Source organism: Natator depressus, chromosome 11 (genome assembly GCF_965152275.1).
Source record: "Natator depressus isolate rNatDep1 chromosome 11, rNatDep2.hap1, whole genome shotgun sequence".
In the NCBI taxonomy this organism is placed as follows: domain Eukaryota; kingdom Metazoa; phylum Chordata; order Testudines; family Cheloniidae; genus Natator; species Natator depressus.
Genome location: NC_134244.1, coordinates 59,644,659 through 59,665,528, shown reverse-complemented (window position 1 = coordinate 59,665,528; position 20,870 = coordinate 59,644,659). Strand labels below are relative to the sequence as shown.

Sequence of the window (20,870 nt, the reverse complement as noted above, 5' to 3'; positions counted from 1 at the left end):
TATATTTTTATTTGGGGGTAGAAAACAGACCCAAATACAGAATTGCAGAGAAGCACATATGAAATAAAAGTAAATGGTCTGCAATAACTATTCACGTACAGACCAAAACAAAAATGGTAACAATTTCCCTCACACTCTTAACATGAGCAAAGCACAACAGGCTTTGTAGTTTCAATGTGTAGCTTAGATTCAGTCAAATTAACAAAAGCACAGTAGCAAGATAATAAGATTTGTTTTATGCTTCATGGCAGTGTGATTTAGAAGTAAGTTTCCAGACTTTTCCCAGATCAATAATGATTTTAATATCCAGCTTGCCATTTTCCATGTCCCTTTTATGTGAAGGATCCAGAGGCTTCAGAAAGGATTAGATGTATGTGAACAACAGGAATAGCTAAAATTATACTAGGAAATATTAATAAACTAAACATGGAGGTCAGAAGGCATTAAACCCTCAAGCTTCAGGCACAAGGTAACTGCTATTGGAACTTGGGAGCAAACTTTTCCCCCTAGATGCAGGTTATCTCATAACTCCTTATTGCAGTAGTTCCTTCCTCTGAAACAGATTTCTTCCTCTGAAGCAGTAGTTACTAGCCACTATTGGACACAGGACATGGCACTAGATGGACTGTCCTATATGGCAGCACCTGTGCTCCTCCAGTAGTAACATGTTTGCAGCCTTCATTTTGGTTCTCACATTTGGGCTTTGGTAGGTTAAGAGGTTTATGCCAAGTATCAACATGGGGTGTGCAGTGCATGTTGGCTCTCCCCCCATGGCATTCAATGTGTGCTGCCTCCTATGCAAGGTGTTCTGGGTTACAGCCGCACTTTCTACTCTAGCTTGCAGAGGCAGACACACCTTGGGCCATAAGGAGAATCATTGCTTTATATGGGAAATAATGAGACCCTCTCTCTCTCTGGTACATATATGGTTTCCATTACCATCAATCTCAGCGCCTCACAGTATTTAATGTGTTTATCTCTCAATGGTGTTATCCTCATTTTGAAAATGGGGGACCTGAAGACAAGTGACTTGTCCAAGGTCACACAGGAAGTCTGTAGTAAAACAGGGACTTGAGCCCAGGTCTCAGAAGTCGTACGCGAGTGCCCTAACCAGTGGGATGTTCTTCCCTTCCTCTAAAAAGTTTAATTATATCTGCTATAGGATAAACTCCCAACTACAACTGATTTTGCTTTGGTGGTAGACTTTGGAGCTAAAAGATTAGATTCATGCACTCAGTCCAAGTTCAGCACGGTGTAAACACTTCTGGCCAAATCCAACTGATAAATGATGAACTTCCTATTTATGGGTGATGGGAAAAGATTCTAGTTTTAATGTGAAATCATTTGAACCCATTTTGTTCTTGTACCTAGGAACAGCTTACGCTAATCAGAGTTAATGATACTGTCACAAACTCACAAAAGTCCACACTTTTTGTCATGAATATGATCTTTAATAAATGGAATAATGCACCGTTTTACAGCAAGCCTTTTAAACCTAAAGAATAGTCTTTAAATGTTCTTATCCCTGTGTTTGTATCAATACAATCTTTTTATTTAGGTTCATATGTAACAAAGCATTTTCTTACAAGTATTCATAGAAAACTCTGTAGTGGCTTATCGATGTCAGCTTTCATAGTGGCATCCACAGATGATTAAAAAAGGAAAAGTAATTAGCTTTTAAGAGTTCATACTCACACTGTTTCATAAAACACAACTTATACAGCATAGCGAGGTACTGGGCAGCTTATACAAAAGGAAAATAACTGAAAGTAACTATTTATAAATTCATACATGATATTTCATCTGTAATTTGAGAGAAGAAAAACCAACAACAATACCTATTAGCAAAAAGGTTCTGATGATACTCCAAAATTACTATTTCCCCCAGAAAAGCTCATTCAGAAATTAATGCTCTCTAGGGTTATAGTTTTCCTTTCTTTCATAAGGAGAACAGCAGTTTCACATCTCCACACTTCAGCTTCTGCAAAACGCCAAACCCTACAAATCAGGGTTTGGCCATTGTCCTTGTATATTGTGGAAAAAAAGTAACCAACAACAATTGTGAGGTAAGATTCCAGCATATATAAATGTGAATACAGGATATTTTCCTTTAAGGACAAGAAGCAGACAAGAAAAAATTCATACAAAAATCTTTTAAAATATATTTTGTGTGTGTGTGTGTGCGCGCGAGAGAGAGAGCAATAAAAGCCACAAACCAGGAAAATCAAAGTGACAAATGACAGTATTAACTTGGCCTTACCTGCTTTCCTCACAACCTTAATGTTAATTGATCCCATTAACTATTTCCTTTCCTTTCAGTGGTGACCAAACATGCATGTGGGAGCCTAAAACATACTACGATTAGGCTGCAGACTACATCATCACCAAGTTCTGAACAAACAAGATTGAATCTAGTGCTCCAGAAAGAAATCTTGAAAATTACTACTCTGCCTGAAAAACGAGTAAGTAAACTGTGAAAAGCTAACTTTTGGAAGCCCCCCGAACTACTAAACTATAAAGAAAGGAGCTAGTTTCTATCTTTAACAAAATGGCAAAAGTGTGGGAATGCCCACGACTTTTCATTGTAAATTGTAAAATAGCCAATTAGCCACTCATACAACTCCGTCCCTTGTCCCCAAACTCATGGATTAATTTCCCAAGAGAATGGAAGAGATTTGAAGGAGCTTTTCCAAACCTAGGCCAATTACTGAATTTGTTGAAATATGGATTATGTATTGAAATTAACTAGAATGGCACCTTTGGAATCACTGTCAACTTCAGATTATTACAGGTCAACAGTTCATTGGGTTCTATTTTATTTTGCAATTATGTAAATTAAACCACTTGAGCTACAGAGTAAGATTATTTAAAATGGCATTGGCATGTACAATAAAGTAAAACATGTTTAAATATGAATCCTGGACAATGGCTGTGACTACATCAGAGCCCAGATCACTAAAAAGGAACCTTATAGTTAATGAGAAACAGGCCCTTTATCTTAAAACGTTCTGCCAGTGCTACCACTGGTGCAGCTCCGCTGTCATGGCTGGACTCGTGTAGACCTGCTGCTGCAGCTTTAGTTAGAATGTTGTCTAATCCTGCTCAAAATGCCAGCACCCAGAAGTGGCCCGTGTACATCAGCATTCCCGCTATTGGAGCTACACCAGTAGTAACAATGATGAGAAATTATAAAAGGGGGAAAAATCTACTGTAAAGAAAGCCAGGGGACCTGATCTTGCTTCCACTGAAATCAGTGGCAAGACTCCCACTGACTTTAGTGGAAATTGAATCAAGTCCTAACTGATTAGATACAAACTATTTCTTAGATAAAGTTATACCAAATAGAATTCCCATTTTGATTCCCAGGAGAGCCAAAAGCTTGATCCTGCCAAAAGTCATTGAAAGTTTTATTACTGACTTCAGCGAGAGCCGAAGGAAGCCCAAAATGTTACATCTGTTTAATTATTATTTTACACCAAAACTAAACTACATTTTAAAAATTAAAAACACAAAACCAAAACCAAACAAATATATTCCTGACCTGAAGCTTTGTATAACTTTTAACCCAAGAAGAGAATATTTTTCAGTAGATTTAGGGCCCTGTGAAAAATTGGATTTATATTGGAAGTGCACACATAACCTTAGCTATAACATCACAAAGGTCTTGTAAAAGAAAATGCCAAATATTACTCTTTAAATATCTTAGATTTATTTCAGACTTAATTTTAATGTTTAAAAAAAAACCCCAACAACCTTTAATTATTCAGCTTCAAATGCATTTCATATCGACTGTATTCCCCGTTTTTTACCTTTCTTCAAAGTACACACAGTCCAGGCATAGTCAATGACCAGGTTCCATTCGGAGGGATATTAAGTATTTGGGAGGAATTGTATTAGTTTCATAGTTGTAGTCCAATTTCTATTGCAATATGGAGAAGACGCAACTTAAACATGGCCTGTGAAAAAGTCTACCTGTTTGATCAGGACATTATATGTGCCTATTTCATACCTAACACATAGTATTTAAAAATGGAATTAATGCAGAACACATATGCATCTAAATACATACACAACTATTTCAAAGACAAAAATGTGTTATGGCTCCCTTGCAGTATGTATAGCTTTTGCGGTAAGAAAGGGTTAAAAAGTAATGCATACAAAATGTAATGAGCAACTGAGAAACGCAAGTGATGTGCTGTGCACCTGAGTGCAAATTCCACAATCTGACTTTAGAGAAAGTGCTGAAGGATCTACAGCCCAGTTTTCATAGGCTAATGAGATAGCTATCTGCGGGTGAATGTTTTGTTAGATTGTTACAAATGAGTTCTGACATCTGGATAAGGACACAGCCTACAAATTTACTCTGTACTATAGGTTGTTTTAATCTTGTTTTTTCCTTTATCATTTTCTCTGTGGTAGCAATAAGGAACTATTATTTGGGGCAAGTACATCGACGCCAATTCTGTGGGTGCTCCAGCCCTCAAGCACCCACGGAAAAAAAAATATGGGATGCTCAGCATCCACCAGCCACACTGGTTCCGGCCCTGGGGCTGGCTGCTGACCAGCTCTCAGGCTGGCTGCCGATCAGTGAGTGGCTGGCTGGAGGCGCTAGGAGAGGGAGAGGCAGAGAGGAGGGAGCAGCGGTTGGGGCAGCCTCAGGAGAGGGAATGGAGAGGAGTGAGCAGCGGGGAGCGTTAGGAGAGGGGTGAAGGTGGGGCCTCGGGGGAGGGTGCGGAGCACCCACCGGGAAAAACAAAAGTTAGTGCCTGTGTGCATGTATAATTCACAGCATAATGTAAAACACTTTTCCTGTATTGATTTACGTGTATGAATTTTACTCATGACAGATGTTCAGGTTGCAACTTCTGTGTTTATAGCTGGCCCATGGTTTACGAACTCTTTTTATATGTACCAAAAAAGGTGGGAAGCAAATTTCATTATGGATGAAGGGTCAAATCCTAAGAGGTACTAAGCACCCGTAACTACAGATTTTATAGATCACAATCATGGTCTGGAAGCTGTGAATGTAAATCTATATTCAAAAATCAAATAACGTAAAAGATAACATAAAAATACACTATTCTGACATGTTTTGGCAGTAAAACACACAGCATATATACTATTTCCAGAAAGGCTATGCTGTGTAGATAATGATTAAGGGACAAAATAGCTGTGATGATTTCATTTTTTATCACATTAGAAAATGACTATCTGAATATATTTCCATGAGTGTTACACTAGTGGAATATGTATATTTTTCATTTTTCTCTCTCAAAAGTACTTTAGCAATGTCATTAGAACACATGGAGGGGGTCCAGCAAACTGAATGGGGCCTGAAACTATGCAGCATATATATTATGTACATAAGATGTATCTGCTGAGTAAAAATATATTACTTATCAAATTTTGTTTGATAATCTCTTCCATAGATGTCTATGTTCATGTCTTTTTATATATCTTTTCCTGTAGCATTCAGGATTAAAGAGCTTTTCTGGAGTAAGTTGTTGGGAGAGAGGATATTTACTTTCTAAACAACTCCATATCAAACATTTTTCAGTTTATCCCTGAAACCTGCCAACATCCCTCTCACTTTTGTTTCTGCCCCAATAGACTTTGAAAAAATAACAAAACTGTGTTGCCACTAAAACCAGGTAATTTTCTAGATGTGAACGAATGACAGAAAAAACTGTGAAGTGAACTATTATATTAACAAAACATAATACAGACAAAATCTGTGTTTTTTAAAATGAAGTATTCCCGGGGTTGGAAGATGATATAATCACAATGTATCCTGGTTTTCTTTTAAATTAAGTATTTCTTTACTTTTAGTTCTGCAATTTAAATACACCTGGGAATTGCAAGAGTGGGATTATCTTTTAATTATTTAGCCTGTGTGCACACATGCATTTGTGGAGCACTATCTGGAACATTTCCCCTGATTTCCTCATAATCTACTCATAAATCTCTATTTTTGTTAAAAAGAAAATAAATCTATCACCATATAGGCATGTCTACACATATGGCTAGAATTCCTATTCTCAAAACTAACTGTGTAATGTTGAACTTCATAGGAGTAGGAAATGTGTGAACAGACAACATATTTGCCTGGACAAGTTCTTTAGATTTAATATGTGTGATTTTCTAAAACCAATAAGATTTCTGAGTGGCCTATACATAGATAGGTCACCTATGCTTGTTGTAACATTTTATTTGAATTCCATATTAGAAGTGAACATATAAAATATTCTACCATTGCTTATCTGACATTGGCACAATCCATTGCTATTTACATTATCAGTCTATTGTCATTTTGATATATTTATATTGTCTGCAATATGCATTTAGAAAAATGGTAATTTATCAACTTTCATTATCATCCATCGATGTATTTTTTTTAACAAAGAAATAAACGGGACTTTCCAAAACTGATTTACTGTACATTAGTTAAAAAATAGTTTTGATTTGTAGAATTCTCTCTCTTGTATTTGACTTGACCTTAAGTATGAGTCTCCAAAGTACTTTTGTGAGCTACAATTCAATGTAATTTAATTACAGGAATTGAGTTCTGTGGAAAAGATAAGATTACCTACTGTGAGCAAAACAAGGGCTTTGCTAATTATACATCAGAATTAAGCCATATTTAGTCTCACCTCATCTAACTCTGCAAAATTCGAACATTTTAATATATACCTATCATCTGTTTGGGTTGACCTTTAGAAGTAATAAAGTTGCTCCTTTTGATCTAGAATTCACATTGGGATAAAGTGTACACATTTCTACTATGTTACAAATGATATTTATCCATGATAGATTGATTATACAACAGATACTTTCTGACAATTGTGATTTACCCCAAAGGTTTTCAACAAAATGTTCGAGAAAGACAGGAGAAATGTGAAAGTTATATTTGCTTTAAGGAAGCTTAGGGAAAATTGCAGAATGCCAGAAAGACTTTTCCATCTGGTACAGTGATTTTATTAAAACTTTTGACTGCATCAAGCATAAAGAAGTTTCAATTATTACAAAGGAGTGGCCTAAAACAAAAGCTACAAGACCCGTGTAATCAGCCTTGGCAAAAAGCAGCAGTATTTAGAGTAAATAATTTTTATTTTCCTAGCATGTTTCAACTTAGGCCATGTTGCTGCTGCAGCACATCTGGTGAAGACGCTCTATGCCAACAGGGGAGAGATCTCTCATTGGTATAATAAAACCATCTCTGCGAGCAGCAGAAGCTATGTCAGCATTAAAAGCTCTCCCGCCGACATACCAATGTGCACACGAGTGCTTATGTTGGTGTAACTTATGTCGTACAGGGAGGATGGAATATTTACACCCCCGAGCGACATAAATTTTGCTGGCATAGGCTATAGTGTAGACATAACCTAAGATAAGAGTGTGTGTGTGTGATACAGAGGCTCCTTGGCAAAGGGCCCCTGTTCTTTGTAAACATCTTTCACCTCAGACCTGACAAACTCACTGCACCAAACATGTCTTACAGGATATTTAGCCATAAAGAGTAACATAAAAGGTATCTACAGAAAGCTCATAACTTGTCAAGACTCAATCATTGTGAGATGTATGTATGGATATTTAAGAATTAATGTATTTATACGGAAAGTATGCTTTATGGACTTGGAGTAAAAATTAATCACCGGACCAAGTGTTTTGATGATGTCTCATTCAAGCAAGAAAGAGTTGTTACTCTTCCCCAGTCAGCTGGCAAGGCAGTGCAAGGGTCTATTATCTAACCTGGCCACATCCCAGAACAGTCAATGGAAAACCGTCAAAGACAATTGCCCATGATTTAAACCACTTGGAGGTGAAAAAGGAATATTACAGCAGGCAGGATATCACCAGGGCTATGACTAAAGACAAAAGAGCAAAAGGCACTCTGGATCCATTCACTGAGGAAACCACTTAAGAAGCAAGGGGCTTTCATGAACATTTAGATCCTGATTCTTGTGACACCAGCCAGCTCAGCAATTGACTGAACCCTGGGGGGAAAGACTACCTTTATTATATAGAAAAGGTAACCATTGATAAGTATAGACCCAGGTTTGTGTTGTCATAAGTTGTTTCTATCACTTTCTCTCACTTCTAGTTAAATCTTTATTCTTTCTTAAATAAACCTAGTTTTGTTTTCGTATAAGTGCTCACAAGTGCTGCGTAGTTTACAGGTGCAGTGATTTAAGATAAAACGCACGGGTCTGGAATTTCTGTGAGTAGCTAATGTTAGGGGCTGGATATTGCAGGGGAATAATTCAAAAGGACCCAGGGACTGAGGTGCACCTCTTATTAACCTGCAAGGTGAAGTTAGTGATGGTATAGCTCAGAGAAGAGTGCTCGAGTGGCTGAAAGGCTCATGGTGTCAAAGAGCTGACACCCAGCTACCATAAGAAAGACTCCCTTTTGCTGGAGGCAAGGGGTAACCACGGTGACTCACAGTCCTGGGTGCCCCGAGAACTGTCACAGAGTGTTTTACAGATGTTTTTTAAAGTAACACTCTGAAATGATGATCAAGGTTACACTTAAGGCAAAGCAAAAAGTCACTAAACGAGGTGTGAGCAATCTTCATTATGCACATGCTACAGTGACTGCTGCAAAAAACAAAGTATTGTACTCCAGAAATTCACACACAGATCCAAAAAGTGTGAAGAATTTCAAGTTAAGGTAAATTCCAAAAGGAACAAAAAGCACAGGCAATGTTATGACTATCGTGTCAAGAATTCAGATCAGTGTGTAATGCAAGTCAACTGAACATGTGGCAAGTTTTCAATATCTGGGATGTTAGATTGCAGCAGATGGCAAGCAGGAGAAAGAACTGAAAATAAAATGGAGAACATCTTTTAGCAACATAAAGATAAGCAACTGTATATTTATACATTAGGCTAACAAAGTTGTGCCTAAGAGAAAAGCAGGAGCCTTTATTTGGGTGCAAGGACTGGGCAGTGCTTAAAGAGCTGGAGGCCAAATTCTGCCCTGATTTACACTTCTGCAACTACACTGGGCCAGAGCCTGATTTCAGTTACACCAGTATAATAGCAGAGTAACTCCTCTGAAGTCAATGAAACAAGCAGCTCCTGATTTATACTGGGGTAGCTGACAGCAGAATCTGGCCTACAGCATTTAGGAAGCATAATAAGATGCCAGAGAGAGACAGGAATGCAAACAAGGAAGCTTGGGAAACAAAGTCAGATGTGGAAGGCCATATATTACATATGGCAGGTAATCATCAGAGCCTCAAGAAGAGAGTTAGAAAAAGTTACGGTATGGGGAAAGATTGTACAAAAGCAATATCAAGGTAATGAATGGTCTTGGAAGGACAGAAAATCAGATTCAGTCAGCTGAAAAAAGGCAAGTTTGGTGGCAAATCTTGGCTGCCAGCATCCTACCATAGTGATTTGGCATGCTGACTGAATAATTTTTCCACAGTTTTTTAGGTGTTGGGACATGAGCTGTTTTCAAATACAGCTACAAAGCTTTGCTCAGTGCCACACCACACTAGATACTTCAATTTCTTAGCTAATTACTTCTTATTAAATTTATTTCAGCAGGGTAAATAATCACTCTTGAGACAAAGGCCTCATGTGGGTGCAATGTCCAGAAAGGAGGTAATTCTGTTTAAATAGACAAATTCTATTACCCTGGGAAGAAGCTGTGGTCACTCACCTCAAGGGATTAATGGTCACAAATACATGAAGTCAGTGTATGTAGTGTTACATACATTCTGAGTGTTTTCACCATAAAAGATTGAAATCTCTCCCTCATGGCCATAACTTTTAAAAGTGTATGTTTAAAATTCTAATTGCAAGATGAATTAAGAAGTCTATACAAAACTCTAAGAAAACTAGTTTTCACTTAACTCAGCTGCTGCCAATTAGGATAAACATACTTGCATATGTAATTTGATAGACATGGCTCCAGACCTCAATATTTACCTCTACGGAGGTATTTAATAGATGCTTAGTTGCTCATCACATGACTGTTTTGTGTCAATCATAAGTCAGGCTTTTTTCTCTTGTAAGGAACAAAATGCAACTGCGTATACTCAAGATCTTAGTAGGACAGTTCATTGGGATTTCTGATAAATACACAATAATAGCAATCAATAAAAAATGTTCATAAATACAAACTGAAACTGCAGCAAAAATCAAAAATGGCAGACTTACTTTGTTTCCTCACACTTTGTTCAACACTGTCTTGCTTAGAGCTTCCCCTTCCAGTGTCATGTCTCCTATGAAGGAAACTGGTTAAGATACTGAAGGTTGAAAAGAAAGGCAGCTGAAATCATATTTTGTTTGTTCCTTTTAAAAGTCCTTCCAAGGTGGGGAAAATTCATGCATTTTCCATTATAATCTTAGAGCTCAATGATAGATATAGGCAGCTGCTTCAAGCTGGCTATGGTGTGCAAAGTTCACTGTCATGAATGACCAACTGCCAAACCGTCAGGAAAAAAATTAACAAATACTCACAAAGAGGGGGAGAATGTGTGGCAGTTTTATAAACACACTTTCCAATAAAGCATACTGTGAACTATAGACTATTGCACATTTCAACATAACACAGGAAAAGTAGGGCATTCAAAAGATAATACACTCTGAAACATAGAAACATACTAATTAACTTGTGCACAGAAATCAAAACATGGATACAAGACACCACTGCAGTCAAACCTGTCTTATAGTCTGCTTATGTTTTTAGTGATCTTTAGGAACTGGTCCAAACTGATTATCAGCAATAAATTTTTTTGTTATTTTTTTTAAAAAAATATTTTGAGACCACATTTTTGATACACATATATATAATTCTGTGGTCAAAAACAGACAGACTTAACTTTAGCGATACTAAATAAAAGTGCAAAAACGTTCAAAAAATGAAACAAAAAATATGGAAGCATAAGCTAAAAAATTTCTGCATAGCTGAAATCCATTTAAAGCGAGTTCTTGGCAGGGGGTGCTGACAGGAGGAGAAAGCAGTTTTTTAAAATGTCTTCTGCATGTTCATTTCAAATAATGCAAAAATGTCATTTTGTTGGCTTTTAAAATATTTCACAGGCAGTTCACTCCTGCATCCTTAGACACCATTGTTGTAGCAGTACCTCCATCTGCAAGGTAAACAGCAGTGTTGGATTTAGAGTGGACTGCCCTGTCACTGCCATTGTTGTTGACCTCGCAGTCCAGTGGTTCAGTGGAGATGACCCATGTTGAAGGGCGCCACCGCTTAAGTGAATATGGAGTTTTCACACGTTTCTTGATCTTTTCTCCTGAGCCCGGTTTGCCATCTTGTGATGAGTCACCTACTGAAAATAAAAGTAGAAAATAAAATGTTACAAGATCATGCTTGAGAGTTCAGGCTGGTTACATGTACATGTAGGCTGAAAAAACAAATCCTGTCAAAACTAGCAATAGTGACAAGAGAGGTGACTAGTATTTATGTACAGTGGGTACCATTAAAACAAAGGGCCAGATTCTGCTTTCCATTACTATAGTGTAAATCTGTAGTAAGTCCAGTGGAGTCACTTCAGTTACCCTATGCATATACTGGTGTAAGAGAGTAGAATCTAGCCCTCAGCATTTACATTCATGTGACTTTTGTAACCATGTGATGTTTCTATACTTGGAATGGGAGACATGGCACTACTGCAATATTACAGGGCAGTAAATGCTGAGTTTTTAAATGGTATTGTTACATCATTTACCTTTTAAATTCCATTTTACCTGGCAAATAGGTTCTTACATACATGACCACAGACAAAACCTAGCTTTTCATTTTGAGGCCAAATGTTCTATTCTCTGATTTTCCTCAACCAGCACTTGAGTCTAGGATGGTGAAACCTTTAAGATAACTGCTTGTCACCTTTTCTGTGTTTACATACCAGCAACTGAGATTTGACTGTAAAAAAAAAAAAAAACCAAAAAAAAACCAAAAAAAACCCCCTACATCTTCTTTATTTAACCTGTAAAAGGATGAGGTAAGAGAAAAGTACTGCAATAAAAAAACCCAAAAAACAACCCAACAATTCATTTTACTAAATTAGAACAAAATGAAGCTAGAAAAACATTCCACCAGTGAATATTCAACTGTATTTCATGAGTGCTCTGTTGCTGGTTTGCACTCTTCCTTTCCAGAAAGTATCGGTGTGTTTTACATTGCTAACTTAAATGTGTGTGTCTCCTCAGTTTCTGCTGGGAAAGCCCCCCCATCCAAATAACTTCGCTAATATTATATTCTCTGTCTGCCTAAGCACATTCAAAGGCTTCCAATCACAGTTACCTTGGCTCCTTCCAAGAACACAGGGTATTTTGGAAAAAAAAATGTCCAAAGAAAGATAAACAGGCCTTTTCAATAGTCCCTTTGACACTGAACAGAACAGGGAATAACTAATGGAGGCTATGACTAATGGAGAGCTTAGCTGTAACCTTTCATTACTTTTACCTTGCAGGGAAAAGACAAAAAGTCAATAGTGGCTTCTTGTGTCCTTTTGCTGTTGAAGCCCAAAGGGTGATTACAGTTATTCTGAAGTCTATTAAATGTGTTTATATCTAAAAATATGTTGCTTTATACTACTGTTGATTAACTACACACACACACACACACACTGTAGATGAAATATTTACTGTTACACTGGGATTCAGACAAAAGTTTGGAGCAGTCTGTAGTTTTTCTATCTAGTCTGAATCCCCTAATGGGACATACTGATCTTCCAGGTCTCAGCCCTGGTATCTAATGCTAATCATACGTGAGAGCTGCATGCCAATAGTGGGTATCAAGACATCAGCTCACAGGATTGGAATATTTCAAGAAAAGTAATTTATATAACTGTAATTGTTGTTACTTACCACAATAAAATCAGATGTACTTATTCTGAGAAGCTAATAATAATAATATAGTACAACCAGTCATTTAAAAATAATGGAATATGGAACTAGTTATTGTAATCGTTTATTTTAACAACCCTGAAACATTGGGCAGGAGGAGAAAATGGGAGGCTTAGTTAGGGTCTCCAGTATACCCAGGAGAGGAACAGGGACAGCAATAGCAGAGAAGCTCTGCAAAGAGGAAGAGGTGTAGAAGTGATTGGATTTGGAGAGTGAAAGCAGAATTGATTAGAAAGTGAACCAACCAGAGGTGGGGGAGGGAGAAAGAACTGATATATTTTCAGGCTAGGGCCACAAAATTAATTTAATAGGAGGAGTGAAATTATACCAATAGAAATTAAATATACATGCAATTTGGGGGGGGGTTGGCTATTTGGGCTGTGAGACAATACAGGTATTTTTCATCCAGGCAGATATGCTTAATTCTCAGGTAAGAAAGTGTTTGGGAAATTTTTCGAGTCCTGTCAACACTTACACTGCAAGCTACTGCTGTCCAAAGTATTTGTGGCCGATAGATCTAGTGAATTAGGCCTCTGTGCTCTTCTAGTCTGCGTCTGCCCAGGATATGTTGTCATTCTCTGGGTGCCAAGTATAGTAATGTCTTGCATTGGACATGGATTACTGTTGTTGTTATTGGTGTTTGTTCGGCCATTATCTAGCGGTCGCTCTCTCCTGTCCACTAGACGATCCAGAACACCTTCATCTTGGCCAACTTGCTGCTCCCGTCTCAGTAAGGGTTCATGCTCATCGGGGCTTGAGTTAATATTCAGCCGACTGTCTTCTCCACTGAACTGATTCTGCAGCATTTCCTGGGCCCTGTGTGCCACTGAACTGGTTGTCTGGCCAGATGGCACTACACCATTGGCATACTGGGTTGCTACACCATGCAAGTTTATGCTTTGGCTTCTCCCGGCCACTCCATTCATGGTAACTGTTACCACATGAGGTTCTGCAGCATTGATAGTGTTCATCTTGGCCACTCCTGTTTCCACTTGCTTCAAGTTTGATTTGTGCTTGCCACCAAATTTCAGTCGTGGCTCCTTTGTTGAATTTTTGGGGTTTAAAGGTAGACTAGTAGGCCTCTTCGGAAGGTTCTGCTGCTTGGGTAGAGGGTAGACCTGAGTGGATGGGACATCTGGAATCAAACATGCTTGACCATTCCCAGCTTGTGTGAAGTCCTGCTGTCCTGTCACCTCTGCTGCAAGTTTGATCAGTGGGTAAAGCAAGCTGGAGCTGGTGCTGCTGAGTGGATCTGGTCCACTGAACTGTTTAAGGGAATGCTCCATCAGATTCTCATCAGAGCTCTCCTTTAGGTTCTTATCTACTTCTTTTGGATCCAGCTTGTTGGTTTCTAAGTCCTCCTCTGTTAGCTGAAGACAAACAGGAGTTGGTCCAACAGACGGCATGACATTTGTAGCATGTAGGTTTGTTTCATCTGAGTAAGGCATCTCAGATATGGTAGTCATGCCAGTGCTAGGAGTAAGGCCAGTTGTGTTGGTGGTAGTTGTGTTGGTGGACAAACTGGTGACACTAGTTTCAGGGCTAGGGATGCGAGCCTGTGCTTGCTGTCGTTCATAGTTAATGGAGTTTCTGTTCTTCTCCCCTGAAGTCAATGGTGTAGTGGACACTGAATGCTCAGAAGAAATGTTCTTCACTATACTGTCAGTGTGGTGGATTGAGTCTTCAATATAGGAGGAAGAAGAGTAATCTGGATATGGCCTGATTTTTGGCACACGCCTGTGATGTGACAGGTTGCTTTAAAAAAAAAAAGAAAAAGAAAAAGTCTGACATTAAGATTTTATATTTATATATATATATATATATAAAAACAAACTGCCTTTCACCACTGAAGGTCTCTAATTTTCCCTTCATGTATAATCCAAAGACCAACTATTTAAGGAGTTCTGATAACACAGTATAGCTTCCATGAAAAATTCTGGCTGCCATGAAATTGAACTAGTAGGGCAGCAGGTTTTATCATGGATGTTATTTATGTAACAAAGCCTCTTAATTGTTTTTAAAGCCGAAAGTAAGGAATTTTGTCATCCCATTTGATGATTGCCCACTTCACAGCTGAGGCTCCACTCTAAGTGCAGTGAAGAGATCTTGGGGTGAGGGAGGCGAAGAGAGCCCTGCAGAGAGGATGGAGGAAATGACACAGGAAAAATCATGGAGTCGCAAATTATGATAAAAATCCATGATACATAATTTTAAACACAAGTTTAACATGACAAAACACACTGCCCTGGGTATCAAGAGTATCCCCGAACAGGATCTCTAGCATACACAAAGCATTAATATCAACTCAGCTGACTCTCCTTCCCTTTGGATCATTTACAGTCAGAAAAGGGAAATACGTAGTGTCTCTCTCTGCAGGTCAGAATAATTATAAAGTCAATGCTGACCTTGTGGTTCCTTAATTGAAGAATACAGGACTGGGAATCTGAATGATTTCCTGAACTCATGTCTCTCAGCTGGCAGTGAACACACAAAGCTTTTAGCAAAAACATTTTAAACAGAAATTTCATGAATCATTTAGCAAGAGTTCTTGAAGACACTTCATAATCACTTCTTTATCTTGACTGTGAAAGTACAAGTCTGTCTTTCAGGTAGCTATATAACTCCGTCAGAAAGTCTGATCTTCTCTCTCCAAAATACAGTTGTTTACAACATAGGTGTATTGAATTTGTGGGAATTTGGGGACCCAAAGCTACAAAGAATCAATTAATTGTGGATTCATATAGTAAGTTAGTGAACAACCTAAACAAAACTATGCAAAGTCCATATACACACTAGCTCACACATGTTCATATAAATATGCAAGTTCCCAAGAATACCCAGCTACTGTTAACATTCTAATCTCACTCCCAGGGTGACCTGTGTACTGAGGACAGCTGACTAACACCAGACTACTTCCCTTCTTACCGCTCATTCTGCATGGCAGTAGACATAGGATTGACTGTTGGGCTGACTGATTTGTTCCTCTCCCAAATCATCATGAGTTCAGCCATCCGCTCTTCAGCACACTGGGCTGTCAGTCGAGCTTCAGCATCTTGGTCCCAGCAGTCTTCGATTGTCTCTTTCAGGGACCTCACAGCCTGCAAGAGAAACTTTTTGTCAAATTATTCTCCTTTTTATGTTGTGTTTTTAATATACTTTCTTATGATTTAGAGTGATCTGAATAAAGTGAAATACTGACTTTTAGCCATAAGCTGGTGTACATTTTAATGAGAGAATGAAGGTAAAAATGAACAAATCTGTTCATTTAAAGTTAGTTTACACAAAAGAGTGAGAATTTACATGATACTATAATTCTAATACCCTTTATAATATATTACATTAAAAAACTATATATGGTCAAGCATTCAAAAGTGAAGAAATGCCAGAATTATGGTTGCCTGTGCAACCTTCCTTTTGGCTCTGGCACATACGCATTATGATAGTCTTTAATTACATGATCACATAGGTTTTTTTTTCAATTGGGGCCCTGCCTCATTCTGTGTACAGAATGCATAGTACTCAGGAATACCATCATTTTTATCCTCCTCATTAAATTGGTGGTCCCTGCTTTATTTTACTGGACACACAATTAATGCAAAATGACTTATTTCCTCCTGGTCTCTTCCAGACTGCTCATCACTGTAGGATCTGAGTACCTCACAAACATTAATGAATTTCTCTTCACTGAGAGATAAGAGAGTGTTATTATCCCCATTTTACGGATGGTGAAATGCAGACAGAGACTTTCCTGAGGCAAGTCCATGAGTCAGTGGCAGAGGCACATGACACACTGTGAACATTCCTCCAGACCATGATGCCATGCTCCAAACATAGAGGTGTGGAGCATGCACAGCTGCAGTTATGAGTGCTCCACACTTCTACTTCCCCAGGGTCTTAAGTGCGGCACAGAGAACACACTTAATAGCTACCTCCTAACATGTTGACTTAAGGCTTAAATTTTCAAAAGAGCCTGTGGATCCATTTTCAAAACTGACCTCAATATTTCAGAGCCTCTTTTGAAAATGGGATTTATGTGTTTTTGAAAATTTTAATCTAAATTTCATGTTCAGTGTCATGCACAAGAACAGTGGCAGAGATAGACCTGAGCTCTCCTGTGACCGTCACCTGCTTTAACCACAAGACCATCCTCTCTCTTCCTGTATTTCCCTCCCTGAACCATTACACATCTTCCAACTTCTAGAGCAAATGAAGCAGGGAATCTACAAACTGTTTCATTCACTACAGAACCCTGATTATTCCCCAGAGCACTATCTATCCTGTGCACCAAATGAGACAGGGCCCTATGGAAAAAATAGAATGTGATCATGTAATTAGAGATTGTATCATAATTCAAGTTCAGCAAAAAAAAATTCTGTAAATAGTATATTTGCCCCAAAATGCATTATGTGCAACTGTAAATGTCACACATCATGCATCATTGGTGGGGTTTGAACCCTGAAACTTTTGCACATAACACAAGGCAGTTATTTCCATGGGGTGGGGTGGTAAAGATGGACCCCGCATATATCCCCAGCGGTCCAAGGAGCGGTCAAGAGGAGCCCAGCCCTCTCTTCCCACTCCTCCCAGGAGGTAGGGAGAGCTCTTTCCCCAACTGGTGCCCCTAGAGTGGGGAAATGGGCCAGTGGGACCATGTCCTGGGTCTGGAGGAGGTGTGGGAAATGACTAGAAAAAGCCTAGACCAGCTCTCTCCCCCACCCCTCCAAGATGTCTGATCCTAGTGCTCCTACTGAGGTGTGTGTACTGCTACTGATGATTATTTTGTAAGCAGCATAGGCCCAGCCTTAGATTAGAATGTACATTTTCAGTTATTATTTTGGAATGTTGCCAAAATCTTGGTGACAACACAAGAGAAATGGTAGTCACCTAAATATAGGGTCTACTAGTCCACCCTATATAATCCTAACAGTGCTATAGTTCAACATAATTAGCATTTAAAATGCAAATCTGTAAAATAACACAACCCAACCTGAGGATCAATAGGTATGTCTTCACTGCAATAACACACCCCTGGCTGGCCCTATGTCACCTGATTTGGGCTTGTGGGGCTCAGGCTGTGGAGCTATAAAACTGCAGTGCAGACATTCGGGCTTGGGCTGGAGGCCAGGCTCTGGGACCCTCCCCCACCCTGGGATCCCAGAGCCCTGCCTCTAGCCTGGACCCAAACAGCTACACTGTAGTTCTATAGCCCCATAGCCCAAGGCCCACAAGCCTAAGTCGGCTGACATGGACGCAGACGCAGGTATTTTCATGCAGTGCAGACACACCCAAAGAGTCCAATCAACATTGTGAACTGGACTAGCTATAACTGTGCCAAACTTGGTTCTTCCAGAGCTGAATTTAACAGCAATGTAATAACAGTGCTGTAGTGAGAACAGTTGCAGCATGGTTTTCTTGAACAACATGGATGAAACTGTGCAACAGTTTCTACATAGTTTCACTTTTTCAAAAACATCACAATGTCTTGCAATAACATTACTACAGTAAACTGTGCCCATATCTGAAATGGTTTAAGACATGCTGACACATGCGAGAGCAGATATGGCCTTAAGTTCCCTATCACCTGCAGAGTGCAGATCATTACATGTTGACTACCAAAGTGTCTGATGGTTCAAGAAGACAATTTCAGCCATTGAAATAATACAACTAAAAAATCACTTTTATTAAAAGCCAAATATTTAGCCCATTTATTTTTTTTTACCCACAATTTCTCTCACCACTTTGACTATTTTTATATTTGTTGTGAAATAAACATGTAAATCATCATACTTTGCATTTTCTACCTTTAATAAACAGCCTAAAGATCACCCACAATTTACAGAGATTATTTTAACTCAATTACTAAGTAGGGAGTAATGTGCAACAGAGACTCTCAGTGCTGTATGGGCTCAGTGCAACAGACAAAAGTTGGGAGATTTTTCTCATCTCCTAACCAGAAGACTGCCTTTTTTATATTTTTTGAGAATATAAAATTTTCACATGAATATCAAATTAATAAGAAGCATGATATATCTTCAATTTGGTAATATTTATCAAATGATCAGTGAAAGCTGTAGGCTCTGCAAATGCTGAAGAATATACATCTTGGCAAAAGAAGATATAATTTAAGAAACTACTCAGCTTTACAATTCTTATGTTGCTTAGCTTCAATAGCAAATACTATGTAATTTTTACTAGCTAAAATTTTGGGGCATTCTTAGTTTATAAAATTTCCAGATATGGAATGTCTTGATATTTCTGTCTTGTTTATGTTGAAATTTGGGCACTTGGCATATATAAATATAATGTGCTTTTGCACCTACAATACCTAAAAATCCAGTGGTAATTACAATATTTCTCTTTTAAAACCCCTAGTTTTAATCTGAAGTGTTTTATAACAATGAATTCTTTTAAACTGAATTCAGTATTTTTAAAAGTCCAGCCTGGAGCAGCTCTAGAACTTTAAATATTAAATGTCAAGTAGAAGAAAAATGTATTCAACATCTGGCTTTGAAAAGTGAGAGCATGACTTAGCTGGCTCAAGCAAATGCTTCTTTTTAACTTTCTCTCTCACCAGGCTGTTCTCTTTCCAAGCTTCTGGGAATTTTGGTCGTTGCTTTTCCCTAGATACCAGTACTTGCATATCTTCAAAAGTGGGATGGTTTCCAACTTCTGTCTGGAATGCCATCTGGTACTCTGGCACCGACTCCCCTGTTGGGAAAGAAAAACAAACAAACAAAAACCCCATAATGAAATCACAGCTATAAGAAAAAGAACAGTGAATCAAGAACTTTTACAGGGGAGGAGGTGGCATGGAAGTTGCTCCCAATGACGTTTTTTCCCCTTTCCCTTAAAACAGAATTTTTAAATTAACATGTAGTTGAGTTAGTTAAATAAGAACAAGTCATTGTTTAGAACTACCCTGGGAGGCACTCAAAACTTTGCCCAATTGATGGGTGCATTGGCAACTGGCTAGGAATCTGTGGGACACATCTAATTTGTATGAAACAAAACAGATTGTATTTAATATTGGAGGGAGGCACAATAAGACTGTAGGTCCCTGCATGCAATGTACAGCTGTTCGGCTATAGATGGAATACTACATGCCAGCATCGGTTAAATCCACAAGCTGCACCTCAGAAATAAGTACAAGAGTGGCTGTGGGCTGCATTCCCGTGGGTTCCACTTGACCTGCCCATTTCCCCTTCTACCATATTACAGGCACTGAGTGAGTTTTCAGGGGACACTGGTATCGAAAAAGTTTAGCATAAAGTTCAGCTAAAGGAGTAGCTGTGAAGATCCACACTGAATCATCGCAACTTTCCATGAACACTCGAAAGGGCTGTTTGAGAGAAACCTGGGATGCTACATCAATTCAATGGGCTGCACATACTGATGGTTAACAGGGCAAATGAACTATACAAGGACATGTGTTTCATCCATGGCCACTGTATTACAACTGAGTACACTGTACTAATTTCAATGAAATCCTTAACACTAGATGGCACCGAGATAATGGTGATAGACAGTTAAGACAAATCTATTCTGTGACACAAGTGTAATGGATTATATTTTTAAAATGTGAGAACACAAATTTGGTTTCTGATCCATGTTTTTTATTAACTTCATTATTTCAGTCAATCCTTTAGTTACCTGGGAAGAGGTCTGTGCATCTCATGAAGATCTCCCAGTAGATAAGGCCTAGTGCATACATATCTACTTGTTTCAGAGCAGATTCACAGTCCCTCAAGTTCACTGCTCCTTCTAGCACTTCAGGAGCCATATAGCGGATTGTACCAACCTGTAGGAACAAACGGTTGCACTCTTAACTCACAAGGTAAAGCCTACATTTGACTCAGTTTATTACAGATCCTATTTATTATTCTTACCCTACCTTGTGTTTTCTTCTATCATTTAGAAGAAAAAGCAGTTACTTCCATTATGTGTATCCTTGGACTCTAGCCTCTTATCACCAGCCTAGTCACAATAAAACTT

At 38.5% G+C, this 20,870-nt stretch overlaps 1 protein-coding gene across 1 annotated transcript in view; it reads right to left on the bottom strand.

Moving 5' to 3' along the window:
- Positions 1–1,456: 1,456 nt before the first annotated feature.
- BMPR2 (bone morphogenetic protein receptor type 2) overlaps positions 1,457–20,870 on the bottom strand; it is a 175,176-nt gene continuing 155,762 nt past the window's right edge. The window contains exons 9-13 of the mRNA XM_074967946.1: positions 20,529–20,676; positions 19,450–19,586; positions 15,804–15,976; positions 13,354–14,633; positions 1,457–11,299 (exon numbers count right to left, since the gene is read on the bottom strand). Of these exons, the coding sequence (XP_074824047.1) occupies positions 11,049–11,299; positions 13,354–14,633; positions 15,804–15,976; positions 19,450–19,586; positions 20,529–20,676 (1,989 nt within the window). The 3' untranslated portion in view covers positions 1,457–11,048. The remainder of the gene's footprint in view (positions 11,300–13,353; positions 14,634–15,803; positions 15,977–19,449; positions 19,587–20,528; positions 20,677–20,870) is intronic.